The following is a 23,965-nucleotide window of genomic DNA, read 5'->3' as shown; positions in this document are numbered from 1 at the left end:
AAACATATTTCAATGATTACTGTCATATAAAGAAGAGAGAAAGAAGGAGAGGACAAAAAAGACTATTGAGTGAACTACAGTACACTGACTCATATCAACAAAAGGGAGCAGTACACTGTTGTCATTTTCTGCGCTAACCATGATGTACTTGCTCAGTTTTAAAAGATATTGGGCAGTAGGAAATAGCCTATTGCGATTCATCAGAATTTATCTATGATAACTCTGTAAGTGCTGTCTTTTTTTTAAAAACACACACACACAGATAACCAAGTTTGACTGTCAAACTTGTTTGGTTTTTTTTATAAATCCAACTAAAGAAATTGGCCAAATTATGTCTTTTGTGACAGGCTCCTTGTAACAAAGTGTCTAAAGATACTTTTTATATATTGGTTTATGTTTAGCTAAGTTGCGTACCTGTCTAGACACAACTCTGGTTCATCCCTTCAGTTAGGTGCCTTTTTTATGCTTGAATCAGGTCATTGTTAAGTGGGTAGAAAAGAGACATATTCCTATGAAAATGGTCAGGCGCAAGGAGTGTACTGAAAATTAGTGAAAAAGTCCACTAAACTGTACTTGGTGTCCGCTGGGCTGCAGATTGCTGATTTGCTAATTAGTTACCCTGCTATAAAAATATTTTTTCGCATTGGTTACTTTGTTTTCAGTTTGTTACAAGTTTGTAAGCTAGATAAGGAGAAATTAGCAGGAAAGAGCTGTTGTTCAGAGACCAGGTTGTGGTCTTCCTCGGTGTAAATGTCTCTGATTAAAATCTTTATAATGGTGCTTTATACATAATTTTGGCTGCATTGAAATAACATCTGTATACAGATAAACAAATGCCTAATCTATGGACCCCTGAAAAGTCACAACGTGTATTAGAGTGTTAGCTTGCAATCAGATTTACTTTACTCTGTAATAACTTGTGTGTTAGCTTAGGATATGCCTATGCTCTTTGTGATCTCTGTAAATAGCTGATTTGTGGCATGGAGGTCTGATAATGAAAACAGTGTAATATGTGTTTCCAGTGCCAGAGTTTATGGCTCCTCCAGAAGTGTATGCACTGTCATCCACCAGTCTTAAAGTAACCTGGAGCACTGCTGAAGACCACGGGGTCATCGCCAGAGGACTGGTGACAGAATATCGGGTCAACCTGCTCACCGAACAGACCAACAATCCATATGCCCCTCCGGTTATTAGTCAGGTAAGCACACTCACATGTAAAATTGGAGATAATTGGCAGGACAACCTACCAAAAAAAAAAAAAAAAAAAGAGCTCACCTGGCAGAAATGTAATATACAGCAAATGACATTTATTTTGAAGATAAATGCTTTCGTATTAGGTCATTTTCACTAACTTTTCACAATGGGATAGTCTCTTTGCTTTCTTCTGTTTGTCTAAGTTTTTATTCCTTGTCCCTGTGTTTGCAGGTGTTGCATAGAGTGGGCCCATCATCACAGCCAGTTTACGTAGTGAAAGGATTGAAACCTTATCACGTGTACAACTTCACTGTCACACTCTGCACAAAAGCAGGTTGCATTACCAGTTTGCCAAGCACTGGATGGACCTTACCAGCAGGTAGAGCATAAAGATTTATGCAAAACACACACAGACATAAACAAATACTGATAGTTCCCAAATATTGTCTTTTTAAAGTATAATAGTAGTTATTTTACATACTGTGGTGTTTGCAAAACAACTGGAAAACAAACCTCTGACATATGCACACACAAACAGACACACACACACCCGAAAGCACTCAGTCAGTCATCAGGTACTTGAGTGGCGACAGCATTGGTCATGTTAACTAGGGGGGATATTCATGGTGCACGGCAGTAAAAACAATTTACTGTTAATTACAAGGAGAAAAATGTGGCGTAGCACACACTTCCTGCTGGCCATGAATCAAACACACACAGAATTACAGAAACACATATACAATCCCTCTCGCTCTTCTGTGGATTTATAACCTTTATGGAAGTAGGATGAATTAGCTATGTTTAATAACTCAGGCACAAATCTCTGGTGCCTAGATGAGCACTAATTGATCAGTGGACGGTGACATAGACACACACAGAATTCTGATTTAATGTCTTTTTCTGTCTGTCTTGATAGTCTGTTGCTTTCTCAGCCCCCCCTCCCTGTCCATCTTTCACTTGCTATCTGCTGGGCTCTTTCACTCACACACAAATAGCACATGGCAGCAGAGGAACATGAATCACTCTGAAATATACATATTGCACTCAGAGGCGCACTTGACCCTGCAACACACTTTTCCATCTGTTCACTCATGGTGTCTACGCTTGCTGCTCATGTTATGTTTTTGTCTTTTTTGTTTTGTTTATCTCTTTAGGTGAATAGACAATGGGCGCGCAGAGTTGTAAAACAAAAACCTTTCATCTATAAATACTTGCTCAGGGAATTCAGCTTTTGAACATATTCTGAACAGCTACATCTGTTGACATAGGGAATATTTTCATTTCATACAATTCTCAAAAAGTCATTCCTTGTGTTTATTGTGATGAATGATGCTTCGCATTGTAATTGGTGGACTTTTTAAATGTATTTTTAATGGCTACATCTGTTGACACAGCGACAATGTTTATTTTAAGTGATTCCAAAGACTTCTCTTGACTGTAATACAGTACAGTTCAATATGGCTTATTGTACCCAGTTGACTTTTTGAATGTATTTTTAACAGCCACATCTGTTGCCACCGTTTTGTTTCATCCAACGCCAAAGATGTCTCTTGTTTCAACTATAAGAAATGATAATGGCATATGCCGTTTAGCAGATTTTTTTTTTTAATCTCAAAACAATTTGCATAGCGTTTGCTCCTCCACTGGGTGTTAAGCTTCTGCTGCATCAGATCTCATATCACTTTTTCTTCTTTCAGTTTAGCAATAATCTTGGAACTTGACAAAAAATATTTAACAATAATCTTTAAGACCTCAATCTAACATGCACTGGGGGAATACTATTACGTTCCTTTATAAAAACACATTAGCATATCAGTAGGCAGTTGTAATTAGAAGAATTATAAAAATTCGGCAAAGCTGCTGGCTTCTTTTTATTTTTGTTTGGTTTTACTTCATATGCATCTGTTGGAAAAGCCTCTTTTTGCATGCTGTTGTTAGTTGTCTACAGTTATGTACTTTTTGGACCACTAATAACCCCATTAGAAGTCTACTGCCAAAATAAAGAGGCTTTTTTAAGGCTGATGGGGTATTGTCGTCAAACACGTGGACACCCACGTTTGTCAATATGATAACTTGAGAACGAGGGAGCGTAGGATTTTGGTAGGTGCAGCTACTAAAAATCTTGAATGAGTTCAAGTCAGAGTGACCTTAACCTCAAGGTCAGAGGTCAAGTTTTCTGAAAATCTTGTGAACACAATAAATTGAGAAAGATGCCATCTAGGATTTTCTAATTGATACTATAGGTGGATCTAATGAAAGTCTCAGATGAGTTCAAATCTCCATGACCTAGACCTCAAGGTCAGAGGTCAACTTTTCTGAAAATCACCTAGAATTTTTAAATTTTTGTCATAGGTGCTGGAGAGGCTGGGGGCTAGCACTTTTTTATTAATCTTTTTTTTCATCATTTGAGCTCTTTCCCAGCCTGTAAAATCTGGATCGACTCACTGCTTTCTGCTCTGCTTCTCGTTTCCCCCGGCAGAGGCAATCTTGGATTGTACATATGTGCTCGTATTGCGTATGTGCACATCTTAAAATTTGCCCTTCTAATAAAGAAGCACAATTAATAAAAACCCTTCCTATTTGGGACACCAAACTGTTTGTTGACTGAAACCTTCTTTAGTCAACAAAAAGGTCTCCTGCTTTTCTCTTGCAATCAGCACTATTGAGCTGAATGAAAGGAACATGACCTGAAAAAACCTCTGTAGTAGAAATATCTTCACATTCAGTGGTACTCCTCATAAGGTGTACTTGAGCATGATACAGATGCTCTGATAAATCTTCCACACATGACGCTGGGCCATTAGAGCCAGCTACCATCTGGTGTAAGTGAACAGACAGCATCTGTGAATCCACCGGAGTTACACCAAAGCACATGACTAAACATTAGCGCGCACGCTGAGACAGACGTAACGACTCAAGGAAAGAGGTCTCCTGTCCACCTGTGTTGATGCATTTGCAATTGTTTCAGTGTGTGTGTATCTTCCCACAAAGTTATTGATCACAAAGTAAAGTGAGTGGCTAATCAGGGTCTGATGGTGATGTTTTATGTATCCTACATCCATAAAGTCTTGTTCTACAAGACATGCACACAGAGACACATACACACACGTGCACTCACACTGTAACACCACTCAACAGAACAGGAACTTTATTGATTTACGCATAATTGGCCTGAGGCCCTTCTTGAGAAGAGAAATATGCATGGCAAGGGATCGCCATGTCAATAAGTGGTGTGCTTATGTGCGTAGTGTAACTGTACGCTAAGAGCCTGTTAAGACATGTCAGTTGCTGTAAAAACAGGAAACACACACACACGTGTACACGCACATGCACGATTGCTCCTGGGAGCTGGCCCATGATTTAGCTGCTTCATTACCATGTCGGCAGCTAAAATTAACCTTTCTGGTGGACTGTTAACCTTGTGTGTGTATGTGTGGTGTGTTTTTCAGTATACTAATAGTAAAGCAAGTGGGTTTTGTCAAACTGGATGTGTCATAATGTTAAGTACATTTCGCTAAATGAACAAGCAGATACAATAAATGAATACATGACATGCAGAAAATATACAAGCAGATATTACAATCAGCCTGGTCAGTAAGAAAGAAACTGTCTTTTATGATTCAAACATGAACACTCAAACTCTATCAACAACAATAACACTATCCTATAGTTCCTATAGTTAGGTCATTGCTGGGAACTAATATTAATTTATGCTAGTAGAAATTATCCCCAGTAATGCAAAAACTGATTAAGTTATCAAAGAAAATAAGTTACTGGATGACATTTGACATGTTGGTGCACAAATACAGAGGGCATGTTAACTGGCTGCTACCTCTAACCTGCCTGTTGAACACATATTTCAAGAAGAAGAAACATGGGTCATATATAAGGAGGAAGGTGCATTCAGGTAGATTATGGCTACATTATCTAGGGGAAATGTAGCTAGGCAGCATCAGATGTTTGTATGATGGCTCTAGGTATCAAGAAGAGGAAGCGAATGAAGGCAGAGGACGAATGTCGTTCAGAGTTCGGCGAGTAGTTGATACAGGCTCTGTGTGGTAAGGAAGAGTCACCAGATGACAAAGAAAGTATAGTTGTAGTGCTGAAGGAACCTGAAGAAACATATCCTTAGGACAGAAAAGAAACAGAAGACAATGAGATTTGGCAGTGGAATGAGTAAGCACAAGAAAGTATTCAAATGAAGAGGTTAGCAAAGAAACAGTGGGATAGTCAAGGAGATGAAGAAAGTAGCAGGAGGTGACAGCTGGACACTGAAGAAGGAGAAAAAGAACTTTTATACATAACCAGAGAGATTGAGTTGGAAAGCATATACAGCAGATTACTGTGTTGAAGGATAGAAATGTAAATCTACTAATGAGTGACGAGTGTGTCTACTAATGAGTGATGGAAGATATACTTTGAGGAGCTGATGAATAAAGAAAACAAGAGACAGAAGAGGAAATGTCTAAGAGGGAGGGCAGTGGACTTTTTAACTAGTTTATAAGTTGTGAGACCTGTTATAATGTGTAGTTTGGAGATGGTGACACTAAAAAAAAGACAAGAAGCCAAGCTGGAGGTGGCAAAGTTGAAGATGCAAAAATTTTCATTGGGAGTGAACAGAATGGACAAGACTAGAAATGAGTATGTAAAAATGATAGCATAGTTTTGAGCAGTTTGGAGACAATGTAGGAGAAGCAAGGTTGAGATGGTGTGGACATGTATAGAGAAGGGTTAATGGGTATAAAGGTGACTTAAGTGGCTTTGAACGCTGCATGGTTGTTGGTGTCAGAAGGGCTTTTCTGAGTACTTCAGAAACTGCTAATTTACTGTGATTTTTATGCAAAATAACTTCTTGGATTCACAGAGAATGGTCAGAAAGAGAGAGAATATCCAGTGAGTGGCAGTCCTCTGGGTGAAAATGCCTTGATGATCCCAGAGGATCATTAAACTTACTTTCATATTCGTGTTGTGCCATTTTGCTGCTAATGTACAAATCTTTTCATTAACATAAAGTTGGTCCTCCTTAGTTGGAAGTGGGCTAAACAATTGACAAGTTGCCACTTTTTGACAAGATATGAGACAGACCAACAATTCACACTTAGAAAAATAAGCATGCCTTTTTATTGTGGGAGGAATTACCAGAGCCACAGGGAGAACATGGAAGCTCTGCACAGAAAGGCAGGCAGATTCAAACCCCTGCATCACTCTTCTACCCACTCATATCAAGAAGGAAGATTTATTTACCAACATGGCATACATCAAAAAAATAAATAAATAAATAGTACACCACAGTGTAAAGCAAGGGCCATGTTGTATGTGTGTGGCACTGACAGTGTTCTAAATGTCACAGTAGCTCAATATCAATAGACTGGTAAGCTATCGATTGGCAGTAATTTATGGTTTGATGTGCCAAGATGAGGCGCCAAACAAGCTGTCCACTTTGCTTTTAAGGGCTCTGTTAGAAGTCACACTAAAGATAATCCGCATGGTTGTCACTGAAAGCTAATTTACTCCTACCACGAACCATTTAGACAATTACTGAAACACACCCACACATCTATAGAGAAACACTACAATGAAAGGACACTTAATGCACGCACACACACACATCTTTGCCATCTCTACACCGGTCTATCACTTGCTATGCTTTTTCCCCCATTCCTATAAATCTGTCCTCCCCATATCAGCTAGTCTCTTGTAGATTTATTTATGTTATGTGTTAAAACTGCATCTCTAGTACCTTACAGTATGTTTCAAAGGGACATTTAATTTAACACCTTGAGTGAACAAAGGAAATTAAATTGATCTTCTATTAAATGAAAATGGGATTTTTGTGTAGCCTGAAAGAAATAAGCTTCTACTGAAGGAAAGCCCAATCACACGAGATGTATTTGTTCTTAATGTGTTTGAATGTTTTTGGGGTAAATTAGCTGTGGTTACATTGCTTTTTACATAGACATTTTTTGCAGAGAAGCAATGTATTACAACACCACAGCTCTGTAGTAACAGAGCACTGATACTGAATTGGCCTGCCTTCAGTCCAAACCTGCCACCCGTTGAGAACATTTAGTTTAATTATGAAATAAAAAACTTGACAGAAGATGCCCTGACTGTTGAGCAACTGAAATTCTATATCGAGCAAGAGTGGGAAATCATTTCGCTTTCAAAACCACACCAGTTTGTCTTCTTCATTATTAAACACTTGGAAAATGTTCAAAGAAGAGGTCCTGCCAAATAAAAATAAGCACTCCCTTTTTCAAAATTTTTTGAAAAGTTTCATCATTTACAATACAATGGCTTCATATTTCATTGATTTAACATTCACTTTCTGTTCATCCTTTCCGTTTCTTTACTTTCTGCTTCTCAGCACCTTCAGGACTGTCTTCACCTCGATTATATCCAGAAAATGAAACTACCATTCAGATAGAGTGGGACCCCCCAGCCCAACTTAATGGGCCATACCCTCTATATCAGGTAAGAGCACTACCCTACACTCAATTCACTTCAATTTTATTTATACAGCGCAAAAATCACAACAGCAGTAGTGTCAAGGTTCTTTATATTGTATGGTAAAGACCCTACAATAATACAAAGAAAACAGAGAAAATCCCAACAATCATATGACCCCCTATAAGCAAGCACTTTGGCGACAGTGGGAAGGAAAAACTCCCTCTTAACAGGAAGACACCTCCGGCAGAACCAGCCTCAGGGAGGGGCAGCCATCTGCCACGACCAGTTGAGGGTGAGTGGATAAAGACAGGACAAAAAACATGCTGTGGAAGAGAGACAGAGATTAACAATAACTAATAATTAAATGCAGAGAGGTTTATAAACACACTCAAGAAGAAGAAGGACTCAGTGCATCATGGGAATTCCACAGCAGCCTAGACACATGATCCAACCCTAACTACATGCTTTATCAAAAAGGAAAGTTTTAAGCCTAATCTTACAAATAGAGAGGGTTTCTGTCTCTCGAATCCAAACTGGAAGCTGGTTCCACAGAAGGGGGACCTAAAGGCTGAAGGCTCTGACTCCTATTCTACTTTTACATACTCCAGGAACCACAAGTATGCCTGCAGGTTATGTGGTACTATAAGGTCATTAAGGGTGTCTGTCTTTGTTTGCAGCTAAACAGAAATTCACAGTAATGAATAACTGTTTTCATCTATTGCCTTGCCTAGACTCATGCTAGCCACAAGCATGACTGTAGATATGGCCTAAATTGAGCTGAACACTTGGCACTCGTGTGTGGTTCACAGGGGCTAAAGCTAAAGCTACCAGCATGTCAGTGTTTTAAAGTCTAAATCATTCCATACTTGAACAAAGTTAGCTAAGATTCTGTGTTTTCTCACTGGCACAGACTACATTGCTTTCTTTTCATGCTGGAAGTGAGAAATAAACCCAATGTGTGTCTTTGTTTGTTATCTCATCATTCACACAGTGTGTACGTAGAAATCATGAGAACTTCCTGCCTATGATTCCACTGTTTATTCTCTGCCACACAGGTTATGTCTAAAATAGAGGAATAATAGTACTGATACTGAGACTTGTGGGAAGTAGTAAGAAAGAGGATCTGTGCCATGTTGAGAGTGCAAGCCCACATGGCCCTAAGTGCTTAAATGCATTTGATATACACATGATCATCTAAAAACAAAAAAATTCTGCTCTCAAGTATATTATTTTTGGAAAATGTTAGTATGTGATTTTATACTAAACATAATTAACTACAATTTATGACTGCAGTTATAATTTGAGTACTGCCACTATACTAGATACCAGGTATTTATACATTATCATATTTTGTTTTTTTGAGGTGGAAAGGTCAGATGTCTCTCTCTCTGACCCACAAGATCCAGTTGTCAGAGGAACAAGATTTTCTGGAAACAGTTACTATCAGTTCCCCAGTGACATCCTTCCCAGTAACACCGATTTTACAGGTAAGAAATGATGTTTAGATGAGTGCAGGTGTCTGTCTATTAGTAAATAGACAGTATGTATATGTGCATTTCTGTGTACTGTGCACGGGAGTATGTGACAGGATGCGTACATACGTCCCTGTGTTTTTTAGTGTACACTGACTGCACTGTCTCTTCTTCTCAGTGTTCAAGTGACATTCCTTTAGAATGACTTCCCCAGTCATCTTAAAGGACAATTATCTTTCTGTTTACCAGCATCATTAGAGGGTTGAGCTGCACAGCCAAACATGTTCTGCTTCATCTGAGAACATCACCCAGTCTGACGCTCATAATTAATGACTGCTGATACTAATCAGTGGGATTTGAGCAAGCAAAGCTCTATGATGCCACTTGAGATTACTTCACTGTCCCACACAAACCTTTTATCACCAGTAATGTATTTTGGTGTGAAGAGAATACCTTTCCAAGATATTTAATACTGTGTCATAAAAAGTAAAAAAAAACAAAAACCATCTGTGGCCAAGCAGTTTTTCCTAAATGTATGACATATTCCTGGCTTTGAGTAGATTAAAGTTTTCAAATGTGATTCCCTCTATAATCAGATTTTGCTTGATCTAAAATACCAAAGTACAGTACAGTATGTTTGCAGTCCGTAAAGTAGGCGTCCATGTACTCCATATCTTCCATGTTCATGTTCTGAATCTGAAGTTTTAATAGACTTTGTTATGGAGACATATCATGTGAAGCACTCAGAGAGCAGGCTGGTGTTGCTTTTGCCTTCACTTCAATAGTAAATACATAGTAACTCAATCCTAGAAGTAAGCTTAATTATTGTGATTGATCAACAAATTCTGCAATCATTTAACATGAAATTGACATTTCCCACAACATTTAATTTCTTATAATGTTTGATTAGACTACTGTGAGAAGGATGTTCTGTTTAGGCTGTACACATTTGTAAAAATTCAAATATTATAAGGTATTTTTGTTGGGTTTTTTTATTTTGTAATTGCTTGTTCTTTCCATACATATACTAAAAGGATGAGTAGTCTCTAAATGTTATGACTAATGCCGGTGTTAACATAGATGTGGCTGAACAGAGTGTAAGTGAAACAATATTTATCAAATATAATTTATAAAGCTCACAGTTCAGATATGATATTTTGGTCTCCTTTTTGACTTCTGCTGCTTTAATTTACTTCCTTAACATGTCATTTTGTGTACTGTGTTTTAATTTTGCAAACAATTGGTTATTAATATTAATACTGCTTTATTTCATGTTTTTCATCAAAGGCAATTGAACTCTTAAAATACTGAGCGAGTGCGCAGTCAGAAAAACCCAGCCAACCTGTCTCCTATATTGTTTTCTTGCTTCTTAATTTTACTTACTGAGTGCTGTATTTTTATCCCAAAGCAAGGAATTCAAATTTTTGATCTCATCATTGCTCCTCCAGTACAAAGGTAAATAGATCTCTCTAAATGCTGCCAGCAAATAGATGATGATTTTTTGCTATTGAGGGGCGCTTCTCTGCTCTCCTCCTTCATAAAGGGTAATGGATCAGACAATCACTTTCAGACCGGATCTATTCTGGACCATCAATGTGTCGGCAGTCCTCAAACCATCGCCCTTTTACAACCATCAATACTAATAGCATCATCTACAGACAATTATTCCCATCGAAGCGCACGGAACAGCGAACAAATCAAAGCCAAATTAGATTATGAATGTAATGCAGTGTAATGCCCCCTCGAGAGTCAATTGATCAAAAAGGAGAGACTCGTCAATCGTTTTGTCTTGTGGAAACCTTGCAACTCAAGCAATGACAAATGTAACATTTTTCTATGTGCTGAATGTTTGCACACTATTTATCTGTTCAGGTGGACTGCGCCATACCCCACGACGCATCATTTAGGACATGTCACAGATTTTATAAGGTGTTGCTTAGAATTGAGGTCCTTTTACATCTAAAGGGAACTTTTTGTTTTGGCCTAGCAGCATTGATGCCTCAGAAGATCGTGATGTGCCTTCTGTATGAAACAACAAATCATCATTTTTCTCTGTCAACGTCATACATCATCTTAGGAATATTAATATTTATTGAGGTTCTTCAAGCTTTCTATATCCTACATGCAAACTAAGGGCACATCATTGAGCAGGGTCAGTATTCTACATGTTAAATCTTAGTTAAGGTTGAGATTATCTAGCATGTATTTACCCTTTCACCTGTTACCTTATGGCCACTTTATTAAAAAATATAAAGATATATTTTTGCCAAATAGGTTCGTTTCCATGTGCAATTACTGTGATAGGAGTGCATGTTTCCATAAATGAAGCCTGGTCGCGTGTGTTTAAAGATGCTTCTTAAAGCTTAATAAGAAGCATTAAGTCAATATTTCCCTCACTGAATCTTACTTTAGATAAAACAAGATTATAACTATATGCAGTCATGCTACAATATGAATAACCTCGTAAGTGCTTGTTTCAAGAAATCCATGTTACTTCATTCATCTTATTTATTATGTTTCTGTGTCTAAAACTCTCCTGACTTTCTGCTGTCCATGCTTATATTTGAATTAAGGACATTGCCTCTCAGTTAAGACAGGCATATGTTATTATTTATAAAATAATGTATTTAAATTGAAATGGGTCAAAATAGATTACACAGTCCTCTCTCCTCACTTTAGTAATTCTTCACTGGGCCTGGAATGGGCTGTTTGAAATGCAGATGACGTCCTGCTTATATTTTTGCTAATCCAGATGCATTTCTTTAACCTACATTAAATGAAGAGAGATGAAACATCACAGAAATATGTTAGGAAAAAAAAGAAAAAAATTAATGCAGGAACAAATAGACTTGGATAATATCCAGACACATCTTAAACAGCACATTGTTGCAATAGCTGCTACTGCAACAACTAAGCAGGAAAGAGGGAAATGTTAAATGATACAAATTATTTTTCCCTAATTAATATGATTGATTGCCAGGCACTGACGTTGAGAGGAGAGGGGGAGAAATGTGTGAAGGGAAAGTTTGCACAGACATCATTAGTTTTTCCCCATTTAAAGATTAATCAGAAGAGGCTGGGCTCTTTAATTCTGTCATTTGTATATTTAATGGGCTGCTGCAGAATCTATGGGTGTAATTAGCTAGCTGCCGCGCTCTCATTAATACGCCAGGCTCTGATTAATGCCAGCAGAGAGCTAACATGACTGGAGTTATTCAGGTTATGTTGTGTAGATGATTACACACAACCTCCACTGTTTACTGAGACAGAGAGGAGAAACAATGCACATGAAACAATACTACCTAATAAATAAAACTACTTAAAACTGTAAATGGCTCAACATAACTAAGTGTTAATGTTTTATATTGTGGAATATAACATGAATCTTCTCTTTTGATTCGGTAACAAGAGTACAACACAGTACACTATTTCGAATTAATAATTCATTTTGAAATGGTCCTTTATTTTTAATTGATTTAAAAGTTGGTTTACAAAATGAACTTGAACTCTTATCACTTAATATCAAGTTGATTGTGTAAATGTGGCTGGTTTTATGTGCTTATAGTTCACAAAATGTTTCTTACAGTAGGTCTTGTTTCACTCATGAAAAAACTGCTGTGTTCTTTGATCAAAGCAGCATTTTACTTCTCGTATTCAGCATGTTGTAGAAGAAGGTGGAGCAGCCTTTGAGAGTGTGCTTTTTCCTTCGGGCAAACTTTACTAGGTCTCAGAGAAAAACCAAGTTGTCAGTGTGTTTGCACTCATTTTTGCATTGCAGAGTGGAATGAACATACTGTCTTTATGGTCCACTAGTAGGGTCCAACACCTTTCTCTGGTTTAATAAATTGGGATTTTTATGCTTCCAGTGAAAAGGAAATTTATAGTCAGAAGCCCACTGAGCACACAGTGGGGAGAACCTTTCAAGTGCGGTTTTTTGCTTTGGGAAAAGACAACTAGAGAGGGGGTTCTCATCCCCCACTGCCCTCTCCGGAAAGCAGTTTTGACAATAAATGCTTCATAACAAACATCCCCTTTCTGTAGTACCTGAAAGCAGTTTTTTCTAAACTTGAAATGTGTTATATAACAGGACGGGACCAAAACAATAAGTATTCACATTGGTCAGGGTGGAAAAATACTGCGTAGCACAAAAGTGTGGCAAAGGCTTTTGTTTTGAGGCATATTTTATAATTTGTGTTTTGGATCAGCATTTTACAAACGTAAAAATAATTTCTTTTGGGGAAAAAAAGCACATTAGAGATATTAAGTAATTCTTGTTGGAGTATATTAGTCGTCTTAACATTTCATTAACTTAAGTGGTTGCCTTAAAATTTTTGTGTATACTGGTATAAAACATAAACAGCAACAATTTTTCTGTGCATGTGTTTGACCATGTGTGGCTTTATTATGCATTCTCTGTAAGTGCTTGCTGGGGTATTGTGTTTGTTCGATCGCACAATGAAAGTGCTTGTGTGTATATGTACCGCTTTGTCTATAAGTGTGTGTCTCTCTGTGTGTGTCGTTGTGCTGTATGTGTAACAGAATCACCTGTCATGGTGTGTGCTCAGGTTTGTCTGTTGATGGCTCCAAAGTGGTTGTCAGTGTGAAGTAGCAGAAGTCCTGTGGGGAAATCTGAAGGAAGTATTGCTGAGCATGAGCAGTGTCACAGATGCTTTACATTTGAGCATGCTTGGATAACACTTTGACTATCACAAAAATGCAGACTCACACAAAAACTGTGCACATAATCTGTACATACCCTTAATTTTCCTTACAAGTTTACTTCCATGGATGGCTTCAGGAATTTATTGACACACTATATTGATTATTAGATTTTTTTTTTTATTTCAATAATTTCATTTAATAGTCCCTAAATCAGAAGAATTACAGTTTCGCTGCACTGATATTTTTCACTCTACTGGATTTTCTGGCATTTTTAGATCTGTTTTTTAACTGTGCTTTCACCAACAGATAGTATGAAAGCATGTTTGGCCCTTGAGTCTGTCTCCTCTCCATAGGACTGGTGGAGAGTGGGTGTATATATGCAATAACTGTGTACTATGTAAAACACACACATTTAAATTGTCTGCTTTTTTTTGTATGCACAAAAGTGTAGCATTAGAGAAGTTAAAGAGGTCCAGAAGCAAGATGCATGAAAATGCCTTATTGAAAAAATTTTATATATATATATATACATACATATATATATCAAAGATGCAAGGTTAAAGAAAATACTGAGAGGAGGTAGTATGTGTAGAAAAGGAGAAGGAAAAGGTCACAAAGAAGGAGAGAGGTTAAAAGCAGAAGAAGGAAAAGGGTTTAAGAGAGTAGGTTAAAGAGGGGTAATGTAATATCAGGTATCTGTCATATGACTTGACTCATCGTGGTGACAAGGTCGTGAATGTAAATGACACATGCCTACTTGATGTACAGGATGCCAGTCCACTGTGAAGAACAGTTTTATTCATTTTCTTTGGATACTACTACAGTCTTTACTGGGTTTATGTCTGTGTAGAGTAATTCATGATTATCATCAAATTGTTAATCAATATGTGGATGGACCCCCACACACGGCGTTGCACGTTAAAGGCTGTTTATTTTCATTGTGTTCCACAATACGTTTTCCTTGATACAGTTTTCCAGTTGCATCCTTCTACTCTGCACACCACACACCGCTCTCTCGTCAGGTCCCAGTATCGTACTGAAATAGGGATTACATGACCAGGCAATGAAGAATACCTGTGTGGGTCACCCTCTCCTGACACCACACCCTGAACCAACTGCTCCACCCCTCCCCTACAGCTGAGCCAGATACCACACTCCGCTTGAGCTAGAAGAGGGGAGTAATATAAGCACTTTGTCTCATAGTGAAAATTGTCTGAGTATAGTCTTATCCACCCGCTCCACCAGCCAGTCAGTCTGAGGGTGGTAGATGCTGGTCCAAACAGATTTAATGCCCAATAATTCATACAGCTATTTAAGTGTGCAAGACATCTCTGTCAGTGAGTATCTCTTTTGGGTTGCCAACTTGGGAAATGACCTGAAACAGCCAAATGAGGCCCATGCCAATGCACTCAAGGCGCAAAGGCACTTTTGGGAAGGCCAGCTGAGTGTGTTCCTCTTCTGTGTGAGCGTCACGACTCACTCAATAAAGCCTATCTTTAATCAATACAAAATGTAGGTAGGCCAGCGCCGTGTCAGGGTGCACCATGTGACCATCAGTTCTTATCACTTGGTCAAAGGCTGAGTGTACAGTAAGGTGCCATCACGAGGCTGCTCTAGTGAAAAATCTTCGGTGGAGTGAATCACTGAAGCCTGTGGGGCCTCATGAGAAGGCCCTGCCATCTCCTTCTCTCCAGAGTCAGAGTCACCGCTGAGTGCAGTGCAGACACTACACACCACTAAAGGTTGTGAACACATGCCCACACACTGCCCCAACTGGTTATTTAACCCCGGCCATTCTGTTCTCAAGTTGAGAGTGCCACCTGGGCTTTGCCAGACAGCAGAACCCACTCCTCCTCAGGCCGTCGGCATGCTTCTGCTGTATCCTGAAAGACATCTCCCTCTACATGGGGGAGTAGATGCGGGACAGAGGAACCAGCCCAACACATTTGTCTGGCACTCAGACTGGTCATGTAGCTATTCCAACCGCAGCAAAACACCGCTGCTTGCTCTCAATACATGGCCACCTGCTCCTATAGTTCATCTGTTTTTCAGATTCTACATGACATGATATTTTCATTTCTGATTTGAACCACTTTTGTATATTAGGGCAGACACAGCTCACACAGTTTTCCAATGTGGCCTCAGTCCAAACAATCCAATTAGAAGGTAAATGTTTCCGACTGTCATCTGACCAAAGTGGAGATGTGCTGGCAGATGTAGCTCTTGACATTCTCAAATTTATTTCAGGAAAACTCCTCACATTGTGATCCCAGCACGCTCCAGCTCCACATCTGCATAAACCTCCATATCAACTAATGCATGAAACCCTACAGACTGACTTCAGTGGCTCCTTCTATGCTTATTTCTACATAACAGCTTGTTTTGTTTTTTCTATAGTCATGTGTGGTATACTTATGTTTTTACGATATATAAAAACAACTCAAGTCTCTCTTTTTGCTACTTGCAACCATCTACAGCATAACAATAGATCCAGTTACAAAAAGCAAGAAAAGACTTCAAAACTGTGTAAAAAGGTCGAGATCTGAGCTCTGATAATCAGTATTCATTTTGAGTGTTCTGTATAGTGTTTGACTTCTCTCTGTTTTAAGAGAATTCACACACTAATTATTTTGCTAACACTTGCTTCTGATGAACCCTGGACTGACTCAGATCTTCCCACATGTCTGTTCTCTACTGAGACAGACAGTGTTGAAGAAACACACATACTCACAGACACACACATAAACCTTCTTGGTCTGTGTGGTTATGTGGATCTAGTAGTGGATTAAGATCAAATCTCTGATCCATGGTAACATGACAAGGCAGCACGCTGGATGAATGTCTCGCGTGTGTGTGTGCACGTGTGTCTTAAAGGCTCTGCTGGCCTAAGAACCTGCAAATTTCCCACATTACTAAAATGCAAGGATTCATTCTGAATATTCCTCATCATTTGTTTTGTCAGATCCCAAATCCATTGTCATTTTAGGTGTCATGATTTTTTAGGCTTCTCCAATTGAAAATAGTATAACTGAGAATTATCTGAATTCAGACATTTTAGCAGTTTAGCATTTCCCTATGAGTTTTTTTATTCTTTTAAGATCTGAGCCACAAATCTTCTGACAGATTAATGCTACATGTATAACTTGAAAATGTAGGAAAGCAATAGAAACTTTTCCTAACACACTTACTGATAAAATGCTGCTTTGAAGGTGGCAACTAAGCCGGCCAAAAATTTGGGGATTCAGAAAATGATCAATTTAATTTCATGTTTAATTTCTATCAAAACTTCAGTTTATTGTGTTATCATATTTTCTCTCTTAACCCTAGTCTTTGACACTTTAGAGACTTCTCTGTTAACTACTTTATCCTACAAGGATAAAGAAAGGAAGGCTGTGGTATCATGAGATAAAAGCAAGACATCACAAGTGATAGCTTCCAAAACTGTGGAAGCAGGTGTGTCTTCTAAGATCAATCTTCATGTTTTCCCTGAAGTATCTTAGTGGTAAGATTATCCTAGGCGGCTGGCTTACAGAGGAAATGAGGTCAGCTTAGAGGTTTAGTGCTGTTGGGAAACAGTTATTTTGATAGAAATGTACATTTATTAGTCTTCCTCTTTCTTTTTTACTTAATGGTAAAAACGTGCAAGGTATACCAGGCTTAAAAAAATTAAGCAAGCATTATGTGAGTACATGACATCTCAGACTGGGGTTTAAACAATCCCTGCAGTGTTCTTGACAGTTCTTGTGACAGTGTGCTTGTATATATACAGCTGTGAAAAAGAAAGACTTCATAAGACTCTTCTGAATACGATATGGTAAAAAGCTAAGCACACCCCCTGATTCAGTAGTTTGTAAAGTCACTTTTGGCAACAATAACAATGTAGTCTATATGACTTTTTTTTGCTTCATTCAGTTCATAGAGATTTATGGGCATTCGTCTATGGACAGCCTTTCAGTTGAGTTAAGTTGTGGACTTTGGACTCTGCGATTGCAACACTTAGATTATTTTCTTTTCAGTGATTCTACTGTAGATTCATTGGTGTGCTTGGGATGACTTTAGAATACTTTGATATACAGTTCATGGTCAATGAGTCCTCAGTTCCGCTGGCTGCAAAATAAGCCCAAATCACCACTCCACCCCCACCGTGCTTGATATTTGGTATATGATGTGCATTATGGCCAAACATCTCACACCTGAAGGCTTTATCCCAGGAAACTGCCAAAACTTCGGCTTTTATAGAGATGACCACACTTACTGATGATCAGTTAATCAAGTGCATTTCATTAATTTAATGACCCTCTTAATCTCGATGCAAGCAGTGAGGGTTTTATAAAGAATACATGCTGTAGGCAACCTGAACTTTCTGTGGTCAGCTTTAACACTGAGGTAATGTGTAACTTGGAATTAAAATCCTCTTTTAGGCTGTCTCTCTCTTTTACTAAATTTCCATCTCCCCCATCTTGTTCCTTGTCTCACTTTGTATCAGGTGTTGAGCTGAGTTTTAAGACTCGGGCCCCTGATGGCCTGCTACTCTGCAGCTTCTCTCCAGGAAATCAGGAAGAGTTTTTGGCTGTTCAGATAAAAAACGGACGCCCCTACTTTTTGTTTGACCCACAGGTAGGTAATGTGTTTCAAAAGCGTCTCTGCGTAATTGAAACATTTTTCATTACGCCATACTACAACATATATTTTGTTTGCTGCTGTATGTATCTGTATTTACCGATTGTGCATTTTTGTTTAACACCTGATTTTCCCATTTTTCCCATTTAATTGTACTCCTTATACCTACCCACTTTTCTCACCTGTGTTTTTCTTTCCTTCTGTATTGCTCTCTCTCCAAGTCTCTTCCATTTTCTCTCTCACTTTCTCTCATCTAATAAATGTGATCTGTAGCCCCTCATTGGTTTCTGTCAGGGAGGCAGGGAAAGGGGAAAAACTTTGAAAGTGTGTCAACGTTTGAATTGGACTGCAATTAACTCATTCCCTGCAGTCACCACGCGCGAATACCAATTGCAAGCTAATTAAGCTTTGCACCCATGCACGCACACATATACACACTCATACACATGCACACAGCCACACAGCCTGACTTTCCTTATCCATCCATACAGACACATGTAGAAGGGTTAAAGAGTCAACGACTTCGATGATGAAAGTGATGATGGGAGATGATTACACATACTTCCATCAGGCCACCAACTAATTACACACTCAAACAAACATGCACATACACACTTTAGTTTCTCATTAGTATCACTGTGCAATACTTTATCAAAAACTCTTCATCAAAATGTAACTATGGGTTATATCTGTCTGTGCAGATGGGTGTATGTCACTGAACAGATCATTGACTATCACTGTTGATGAGTGTGTCTGTGGTTATGTTGCTAAATGTGTGATGGAGTGTATGTGTGTCTTCTCCAACTGGGTTGATTCCTTTGTTTAGGCTAGTTTGGGGTAATTAACAGTAGGAGTGGAGTCATGGCTTATTAGTGTTCCCCTAGATACATATAGCTGGGCCCATTACTTCCCCCTATTAGCCTGTTGAGCTAGCCTAATGGGATTACCAATGCAGGGGGGAGGGTGTAATTTAGCATGACACAGGCAGGTGATATGCTCATAAATACATGCACATGTGAGCTGCCACACACGCACTTATATCGCAGCTCAAGAACATTTAAAAAAGCATTCACTCAAAATGTAAAAGAGGCAGTTTATACTTTATTGATGCAGGTGAGTAGTGGTTAATGTGTCAGCAACTAGCTATAAATGTACAAGTGCATCCATGCATGGAGCTGTGGTGTCTGTCACATAATGCCAAACATGCAGCGTTTTTCAGACTCAGACTGGTTTAAAGGCAAGAGGTGTTTCTTTGCAATGGCCATAAAAAAGTATGGCAAGTTATGACTTTATTCTTTGTTGCTGGTTATTATTGTTTTGCCCGATATCACTTATTTGATAGGTCTAGTCATTTTATTATCAGGACAGGAATCCTGGCAGTTTGGTAATATTATCAGCAAAAGAGAAAATGAAATAACTAAAGATTTACTGGCATAATGGAGTAAAAAGTCGATCAACAGATGTTTTCAAATCAACAAAATTTGAAATTTAAGCTTGTGACTTTTCCAGGTTTTTCTACATTGAAAACGGGTCTCATAAACTAAAAATCCAAACAATATTATTTTACAGCAACAAATGTTCAGGTAGGCGTCTCTCAAAGTGTGCAAGTGTAGAGCAGTACAAGGCCCCACAAGTCATCTCTGAGGTGCAGCACATCCAGATAAACCCTGTTTTGATCAGATGGTGACTAAAGGAAAAAGACAAAAACTCGACTTGTCTTCAGGTCAAACTTTATTCTCCCCACAAATGCACTCCTTAGTGGTGAGGTAGCAAGATTGAAAGGGCAGGTTTGCTTGTACTTACAGCAAACGACCATCAGACTTGAACTTGAGATGACACAATTGTGTGAGGCTTTCTTTGACCGTTTGTTCCATCTGTTCTTAAAAAAAGGTTAAATGCCAGTTTTAATGTGTGAAGACTTGACTGACATGAGGACACTGAGAAAGTTTAAACACAGATCTAAATGTCATCTGATGTAGAAGTGACAAACCACTTCATCCTTTGTCGCCTCCGTCTCTCTGTTGAGAGATGGCCACACATGCACACACACCCCACACACATTTCCTTTTCATTCTGTCTGTCTCTCACATGTATTCAGAACACACATAAACACACCAAAACTTCATGCTCATATTGAGTTATAAGCTGCCAAGTATTTGCGGGAAAGTCACAGATGCAGCACTTTGGATAAGTGCTTTATATTATGTGTGTGTGTGTTGACTTCTTCTATCACATACCGTATATTAAAGAGATTGGGCATTGGGGCATCCAACAGTGGACACACACAAATCATTTGAGTACAGCACCAATCAAAGGATGACACCACCTCATCACCAGACCTTTGTTTCATCAAACTGTTTGCTTTTAGCACACATATTGTCTGATCCTATACATTTCCTCACCATATAAAATATCAGTGCTTTTCAGTAAAAACAGCTTAAATCAAATGTTATTTATAAATTTATCTCAATATTACTTTCCAGAAGAGTTGAGGGCCAATTGCTTCCACTACTATTCTACTATTCGTCAGGCAGGTGGTTGTTATGGGTATGGTTGTGTGTGTGTGTGTGTGTGTGTGTGTGTGTGTGTGTTTGTGTATGTATGTGTGTGTATGTGTGTGTGTGTGCGTGCGTTAGGAGTTTCAAAAAAATCAAGTAAATAGACTCCTCCCCCATTGTCTTAAGTAGAGCTGTCTAGCAAAGATAGTAAAGATGTCAGAGTCTGATATACTTTGGCATTCATACATTTATTGATCTCATCATTAAATCTTCATCACCACGTGTGCGTCTGTGTAGATGTGTGCATCTACCCGTACTTTTCTTTTACTACATTACTCTTTGGCTGCTTGCTAAAAGCTGATCACAACAATGATGTCATAATTAATAGGTAGCAAAAAGCCTTGTAACAACACTTTGATGGTTATATGTGCATGTTTGTGTCCTTTTGAAGATGTGTGTCTGTGTGTGATTGGTATCGCTGATCCTTGATTTTTAAACTTTTTTCGAAATGTATACAAGTTATAATCTAAAAATATACCACATTAGCGTGTTTTATTATAGCTCGATCTGTGTCTTTTGAGCCAGTGATCTTAGGTTGTGTTAACTGATCTGTGATGGTTTGGAAAAAAATGTAAGTCAGTGGATATCCTCACACCATCAGTTCATATGTGCTTAAGTTTGTGCTTTTGTCATGGGTTTCATGCGTGCTTGTGCTTATGTGTGTAGGGTTCAGCGGTGGCTGTGAGCATACAGGGTGATGGAGGGCGCCGCTACAATGATGGACAATGGCATAGTATTAGAGCAACGAGGCAAGGGGCCGTGGGAACAATCGTTGTAAACGATCAATACAGAGGTAACTCTCCTTGTATTCATACTGACCACTGTGTGTACCTGCTCCGTGTGTGGGTGTGTGAGTGTATGTGAGTGTAATATGCTTATCTACATACATATATTTGGATGTGAATCTTGTGAGACTGATGTTGATTGTCTGTGTTTTTCTATGTATATGTACTGTAAATCCCCCCACCCTGACTAGGAGATATTATCCAGGTTAATTCCACCCAGTCTGTGTATGATAACAAAAATATTACTGTATCGTGTGTTACTAACCAGTTTCACAGCAATGCTTTTTGCTTGTCTGTTAAGCCACTTAGCACTGATCTATGAATATTTCAGTTATAGAAAGCACACCCAATCAAGTGATGAAATAATGTTGGGTTTACAGATGAGAGAAATTTTATTTAAAAAAAGATTAAATCTATCTTTAGGCCTTTTGTTACTAGCAGGCTGTTGCAAATATGCATTCATTCACATTCATTTATTTTTGTAACAACAAAGTTATTTACGAAAAGCTATTAGCTGAAAACTTGGCGTGGCTTCTTAAAAATTCTGAGGAAACTGGACAAGTGGAGGACAAAAGAAGGAAAATCTATCTATCTATCTATATATATATATCTATAGCAGAGGAACAGTCTCTGAAAGTCAGCAAAGACCTGAAGAATAAAAATGGTTGCACCAAATATTGACTTTAAAACTCATTAGAATTGTGCAAAATCTGTTTTTACCTTATATGCTCCCCTTATATGAGAGCTACATCTACATTTTCTTTCCATATATTTCAGTGTTCCCCCTGTGCTTTTGTGTCCTAAATGATTCAATATAATAATATAATATTATGCATTCTTTTTATTCTCCACTTCCTCACTTTTGCTTCTTATTTTCTCCACCATCAGGAAGTGCAACAGCTTTAAGTGGTAGCACAATGATTGGTGAGAACATGGGGGTATTCATTGGAGGGCTGCCAGAAAATTTTATTCTACTAAGACAGGATTCAGGTTGGTTTTCACCTAGATTTTACTTATAAATTGATTTCTGTGTTTTTTCTGGTCTGATATATACTTTGTATACTTCAAAAAGTATTTTTAAATACATATTAAACTCTTTCATGTGGCCACTGGATTATATGCATGTTTTCTGCCTTCCTGATGTATAATTTAGCGAGGTATACTGTAAGATGACTAGAGGTTTCTGGGTCTGATTGAGAGTTGAGCTCATATTCAGGCACAAATACTGTGTCTTCTTCCTCATGATAATCCCTTATTTGACCTTGTGCCTCAAAATGTTGAATAGTCTTTGATTGGAAGTAAGAAGCAAACATTTTTAATGTAATCTTATGACTTTTGTTTTTGCTTGTCTCACCAGGAGATGCCAAACTTGTGCGAAAGCGCTTCTCTGGTTGCCTCAGAGATGTGAGTTTTAAGATTTCCGACAGCCCCTCAGAGGAATGGCAAATTCTTGACTGGGCAAAAGCCACAAAGAAAGTTGCAGTGTATGAAAGCTGGGAGGGATGTCCTCTTCAAACTGTGGATGGAGCCCATTTTCTGGGTCATGGTAGGACTGTAAAGTGCAAAAATTGTTTACTGCTATGTTGAAAATCACGTGATGTAGCAGCGTATCAGTTAGAATGAGGATGAAGTGCTTGGTGCTGTGCAAATATGTGTTCAGATACAACTTTACACTCGTTTTAGTGCTCCTAATGCACTGTCAACACAACATATCTTATTAAGATGCTTGCTGCTGATGTTGGTGGTAATGAGTTTGTTTCATGTTGATAAATATGATGATAAGTTAATTGGCCTCTGTGTGAAAGATCAGGTTCATTAGTGTACATTTCCTCCATTACTGCTGTCTGAAAAGGCCTGCTCATACAGTCTTTCGTCTGTCACTTATGAATAGATGACGGGAAATTTAAATACCTTTTGCACGTTTTAAATTTGACTCATGTTCTGCTGGTAAAACTGACACTTTTCCTCTTCCTGCTTTCAGGTTACTTGGAATTAGACTCAGGTGTATTTACCGGAGGACAGATCTTTGACATTTCTATGGACTTTAGGACCGATCAGCTGAATGCGCTGTTGCTCTTCACATACAACACACAAACTGAAGACTTTATGCTGGTAAAAGCAGAGACACGTTTGAAATTATCGTAATAATGCTAAAAAATACTCAAATGAATCTAATGACAGACTTTACCTTGTGACATTTTCTTTACTGGTTTATATTTTTTAA

The 23,965-nt window shown here is 38.4% G+C and overlaps 1 protein-coding gene across 1 annotated transcript in view; it reads left to right on the top strand.

Moving 5' to 3' along the window:
• The window catches only part of ush2a (Usher syndrome 2A (autosomal recessive, mild)), a 208,171-nt gene that overhangs the window by 67,806 nt on the left and 116,400 nt on the right, over nt 1-23,965 (top strand). Inside the window, 9 exon segments of the mRNA XM_025907082.1 lie at nt 1,023-1,198; nt 1,426-1,573; nt 7,562-7,668; nt 9,008-9,131; nt 18,265-18,395; nt 21,623-21,749; nt 22,630-22,731; nt 23,099-23,287; nt 23,723-23,853. Of these exon segments, the coding sequence (XP_025762867.1) occupies nt 1,023-1,198; nt 1,426-1,573; nt 7,562-7,668; nt 9,008-9,131; nt 18,265-18,395; nt 21,623-21,749; nt 22,630-22,731; nt 23,099-23,287; nt 23,723-23,853 (1,235 nt within the window).

Source organism: Oreochromis niloticus, linkage group LG1, assembly GCF_001858045.2.
Source record: "Oreochromis niloticus isolate F11D_XX linkage group LG1, O_niloticus_UMD_NMBU, whole genome shotgun sequence".
NCBI classification, from domain to species: Eukaryota; Metazoa; Chordata; class Actinopteri; order Cichliformes; family Cichlidae; genus Oreochromis; species Oreochromis niloticus.
This window is presented reverse-complemented; position numbering and strand designations above follow the sequence as displayed.